Here is a 5,599-nt window from a genome sequence, read left to right on the forward strand (position 1 = left end):
AGTGCTAGAGTCCAGTTCTCCAGCCTCCTTTCTTCCCTGGTTTGAGCTCATATTTGATCTCTGCTGCCTCTCCTTTTTGCTGGCTGACCTCATCTTTAACCTCTGATCTTTGCCTTCTCCTTGGGCGACCCCATCCAAACTGGAGTCCAAGATCCTGGCCAGGCCTGTTCAGCATTGCCGACTTGTCCCTGATTTTCTGCTGCTCTCTAGCGGTCACTGGTGTGAGGCATCTCTTCAGACATGGCATTGACCTTCTGGATGCCAGACCATGTGTGACCCAATGGACAAGTTCCCTCAGAATTTAGAGATAAAAAATGTCATCTTCTAAAACAGAAATAGTCCCAAACAAATGTACTTGGCCACCTGAAGAAGTTAGCCATCCCAAGAGAGGCAGTGAGGGTAGGGAATCTAGGATCCTAGATTTGAGAGCTAAGACTATGAAATAAGACCCACGAGCATCCGTGACTTTAGGCAAGTCATTCAGTCTCTGTGAGCCTCAGTTTCTCTCAGATGAGACAGATCTTTGTCCTACGTGCCGCATGAGATTATAAAAACAAACCAGTTGCCCTTGAGTCAATTCCAACTCTTGGTGACTCCATGTATGTCAGAGTAGAACGTGCTCCATAGGGTTTTCAATGGTTGATTTTTTTCAGAAGTAGATCACCAGGCCTTTTTTCTGGGGCCCCTATGGATGGACTTAAACTTCCAACCTTTTTGTAAGCAGCTGAGTACATTAAACACTTGCACCACCCAGGGACTCATGAGATTATAGTGACAATCAAATAAGACAGTGGATGTTAAGTGCTTTGTAAAGTATAAAGGGCTACACAAGTTTGAGGTAAGAGATGATTTGTAAAAGTTGAGATTAAAATGTTTTAAGTCTTGATCAGAACCCTGGTGGCACAGTGGTTAACAGCTCTGCTGCCAACCAAAAGGTCAGCAGTCCAAGTCCACCAGCCGTTCCCTGGGAATCGTAAGGGGCAGTTCTACTCTGTTCTATAGGGTCACTATGAGTCAGGATCGACTCAACAGTAAAGGGTTTTTTTTTTTTTTTAAGTCTTGATCAGGAATCAAATACTGTGTTAAGGACTTGGCAAGCATTTAGTTTAGTTCTCTCAATAACCCTAAAAGGCCGATACTATTATTATCCCTATTTTATAGATGAGGAAACTGAGGGACAAAGAGGTTAAGTGAATTACCCAGAGCCACTCAGTTAGCAAATTATAGAACTCAGTTTTGATACTTGGTCTGCCTCACTCTAGAGGCTGAACTCTTAACTACAACCCTTGGTGATTCCCTTGGAACATCTTATTCTGGGCCTATGCTGACCAAACAGTCTTCTGATACATAATTTATTCTCCTGAATGGATCTCATTATTAAGAAGGAGTATTCTGTGCAAATAAAAGGCCCTAATTCTTGAATCCAGCATGTTGTTGTTGTTGTGTGCTGTCGAATCAATTCTGACTCATAGTGACCCCATGTGACAGAGTAGAACTGTCCCATAGAGTTTCCTAGGCAGTAATCTTTATGAGAGCAGAAGGCCAGGTCTTTTCTCCGGCAGAGCCGCTGGGTAGGTTCGAACCACTGACCTTTCAGTTAGCACCTGAATCCAGCATAGTTTCTGACATAAATTAGCATATTTTCATTCTAGGCTTGGTTGATGTAGGTCTTTACCTTTGGGTGAGCTGAGAGAATTCAATTTCTGTGTCTGCAGAGCTGAAAAGAGAACCTGGGCCCTGTGGTGAGCACCCCTCTCCAGAGGACCACCGTACTCTCCATCCCCCCACTCTGCCAGGATGGCCACCTCTCTTGGCCATATGACCTAGGTGGATGGACTGGAGAATGTTTGGGCTAGTACATTTGACCATTGGTAATTCTGTGCAGAGCTGAGACATAAACTTCTGGAATCACTTATGTAGCAAGATGAAAACCATGTTATCTTAACAACTCGTACCAGAATCTCCTTTAGAGAGGAGACAGTCTTTGCTCAGGAAAACATTGCCACTCTGGGTAGAAGGAGATAACCAGTGGGCATGGGTGGTGTCAAAAGCCCAAGGCAGCAAAGGATAATTGCCACACAGCTTTGTCTATGACTAGGGCAGCAAGGAGAGGGGGAATCAGACAGGGGAGAGAGGAGCCAGGGAGAGGATTTTAGCTGTGTAGGTGGATGCCTATAGTACTCTCAGAAATGGTTTAAGTGGTTGCAGGTATCCCTCCTGTACTTCCATCCCTCCACCCTCCACAGTAAAGTCTTCTACCCTCATGAATGCATTGTGGGGCTGTGGAGTATTGGTAAAATCATGGAAGGGGCCAGATTGACACATGTAGAAGAGAGACTCCCAGAATCCATAGAAATCTTGATACCTAGGGTTTCAAAGGTCCACAGGGCACTAAATGCACTAACTAAGGGTCCAGAATGATTTTGTCTAGATCTCAAAGGGACCAGGAGACTGTAGCTGGTATCTGGGTTGTATTTACAGTCACCATTGTCTTTAAAGACTCTACCAGCTGTCACTCACACAGATCTTCCTCAAAGGCAGACAGAAGGAATTAGCACCTGGTGAAGATGAGAGGAGACAAGGATGAGGATGTGGTAGGAACAAGAGACTAGGGAAGTGGGATGAGAAATCTGGAGATGGGGAAGCTATCCATTCATAAGAATCCTGATCCATCCATTCATAAGAATTCTGATTCATCAAGAATATTCCCACTCAGAAGCTAACTCATTTTGTCATTCCATTGTTATTCAAAGAATCCAAGAAGGTACAATGCCTGTATATTTGGGGCCAGATCAAAATGATGGAGGAATATTCACCTGCTTTTTTGTTTCTTGAATGTATCCTTCCTTAGACTTTCTAAATAAGAGCTTGGGGTGGGGGTGCAGTAGGGATACAAGCTACACACTCAGCAGCATACCTACAAACAAAGGCCCTGAGTCAGAATCCTCCGTGACCTTCAGGAAAATCTGTCAAGAAGAGAAAAAGAGAGAATTTGGTTTAGACATTCCCACTCTCAGAAAAATCAAACCCAAGCTCAATTTTGTTGTGTATTGCTTCATAATGGGAAGAAAATACATATGACTCTTTAAGAACACAGTCTTCTATAAATATAAAAATGTGTGGACACTGTGACCATGACTACATAAAATACGTATGTATATGAACAAAGACAGGAGCAAGAATGCCAAAAATGAACATAGTTGCTATACTTGGGTAAGAATTATGGCTTTTTGCTTTTATGAAACTTTCCTTTAGTGTTAGGGTTTTTAAAAGAGCCATCTCTTACTGCACCAGAGAGAAACCAGCTGGAATCTCTACCTTACCTCTTCCAGGGGCGTGTCTGAAATTCCAAAACTGCTGAGCCCCAGGTCAGCCAGTGTCTCCTCTAGCTCCCTGAAAAGGCTGGCATATGCTCTCTGCTTGAAATTCTTGTTGGGAAGAAGGAAGATAAGTTCTTGGCCAATGCATTCCACCAGCTTTGCTTCTGGAACATGGTGGTGAACCATTTTCATCAGCTCATTCACATCACCTGAAAAAAAAAAAAAAAACCCATTGCTGTTGAGTCGGACTCATAGCAACCCTATAGGACAGAGTAGAACTGCCCCATAGAGTTTCCAAGGAGCACCTGGTGGATTCGAACTGCCAACCTCTTTGGTTAGCAGCTATAGCTCTTAACCACTGCACCATCAGGATTTCCATCACCTAGGACAAGAAAAAAAGACTGATGCCAACTCTATTTTCCAGAACCTGATTGTTTATCGAGATGGGAGATTATGAAGCTCCCCTACTTTCTTCCACCTCCCAGTTGGGCATTTAGATACCCAATAGTGATTCTTTTGGAGGACTGCCACTCCCTGTGATGGACTCTGAGAGGTAGATGGAGACGGAAGCAAAAGTGCTCCCACTAACTGGCTGTGTAGCCCTGGGGAGGTTGTGTCATGTCCTTGTGCCAGCGTCTTCCTTTGTTCAATCACTTGTTCTGTCCCTTATAAGCTCTGTTACACTGGGCAGGTTGTATCCTCATCTGTGAAAAGGGCCAAATAATAGTACCTACTTCTTAGTTGTTTGTGAAGGTTTGGATGAGTTACACATAAAGCACTCAGAACAGTGCCTCATGGATAGATGAGTGTTGTTGGTAGTCGCCATTGAGTCAATTCCAACTCATGGCAACCTGATGTGTGCAGAGTAGAACTGCTCCATAGGGTTTTCAAGGCTGTGACCTTTCAATAGCAGATCACCAGGCCTGTTCCCTGAGGAGCCTCTGGGGGCGGGTTCTACCTGCCAACCTTTTGGCTGGTAGTTGAGCACTTAACCGTTTGTGCCACCCAGTTACTACTGTTATTATGAACATCATGTCAGGTAAGAAAGCTCTTCATTCTTGTTGCCTGTTCTCGTTCACCACAAGCCTGAGGGTTAAGGGTTAAGTCAAAGTTGTCTTCATTTTCCTGGTCTGGCCCAAGCTATAGGGGACTTTGCCCAAGACACACACCTGGAACTGATGGCCAAGCCAGCGTGAGAACTCCTTTCCCTAAATCCCATACCCATACCTGGTCTAACTTTTTAGAGAACTGAACCATTTTCGAAGCCCTGGTGGTGTAGTAATTAAGAGTTTGGCTGCTAACCAAAAGGTCAGCAGTTTGAATTCACCAGCCGCTCCTTGGAAACCCTATGGGGCAGCTCTACTCTGTCCTATAGGGTCACTATGAGTTGAAATCGACTCAATGGCAACCGGTTTAGTTTTTGGTTTTTGGTGCCATTTTCCTTGAGATTGCGGCTGCCTCCTCAAACAAAACAAAACTTAATATCCAGGTCCCAGGAAATTCAGAAGGGTGTTGAGGAGCTGTGGAGAGGGGCCAGAGGGATGGGGCATGGGGTGGGCAGCAGGGGGTGTGGGGAAGTGCCAAGTAGCAAGTACTTACCTGATACCCTTCTACATTAGGAAATGACTTTTGTACACAAGCATGTGTTACTTTAAAATAAAAAATTTTAATTAAAATTTCTAATTAAAAAAGATAAAAGCATGTATTTGAAGAGCCAGTCCCTAGCACATTCTCTTGAGAGGCAGGTCAAAGGGAAAGGGGTTCCGGAAACTTCTCATTCTCTCCCACAAGTTGTTCTCTTACAGAGTTAGGATCACCCAGAGGACTTTTTTTTCCTTCTTTGTTTTTAAAATGACCTCTTTCATGGCTTTCAACCCAAATCCTTTTGCTCAGTTGGATTGGTAAGGCTTGCTTTATGTCAAGCCTACAAATTGGACTTGATTGTCTTTAGCTCTGGGATGACTTCATACAGAGGCTGAAGAGATCTTTACGTGAGGAAGCAGCTCTGCCCTGATCGCTCTCTAGGGGTTAAGTTCATTGTTCTCTGAGGAAGGAAATTGAGCCTGAAGCTGCTGGATTCCCAGGAATTGTGTCTGAGATGTGTGTGTCAGCCTTTCCAGAAGTAGACCTTTAGGTCAGCAGGACTTTCGGCGTCTGGCAGGAGGCCTGTGAGTGTGTGTGGTATGTGGATGTGGGTGTGTGAGCTTTTCAAGGAGCTAACTGGGGATTAAAATGATCTTCCCTCCCTTACTTGGGGCACAACTATTTACTCTGCTTCT

At 44.3% G+C, this 5,599-nt stretch overlaps 1 protein-coding gene across 1 annotated transcript in view; it reads right to left on the reverse strand.

Moving 5' to 3' along the window:
* Positions 1 to 5,599, reverse strand: part of ABCA4 (ATP binding cassette subfamily A member 4) — a 174,073-nt gene that overhangs the window by 49,543 nt on the left and 118,931 nt on the right. The window contains exons 25-26 of the mRNA XM_023733347.1: positions 3,324 to 3,529; positions 2,918 to 2,966 (exon numbers count right to left, since the gene is read on the reverse strand). Coding sequence (XP_023589115.1) covers positions 2,918 to 2,966; positions 3,324 to 3,529 — 255 coding nt within the window. The remainder of the gene's footprint in view (positions 1 to 2,917; positions 2,967 to 3,323; positions 3,530 to 5,599) is intronic.

This window comes from Trichechus manatus, unplaced genomic scaffold, assembly GCF_000243295.1.
Source record: "Trichechus manatus latirostris isolate Lorelei unplaced genomic scaffold, TriManLat1.0 scaffold00058, whole genome shotgun sequence".
NCBI classification, from domain to species: domain Eukaryota; kingdom Metazoa; phylum Chordata; class Mammalia; order Sirenia; family Trichechidae; genus Trichechus; species Trichechus manatus.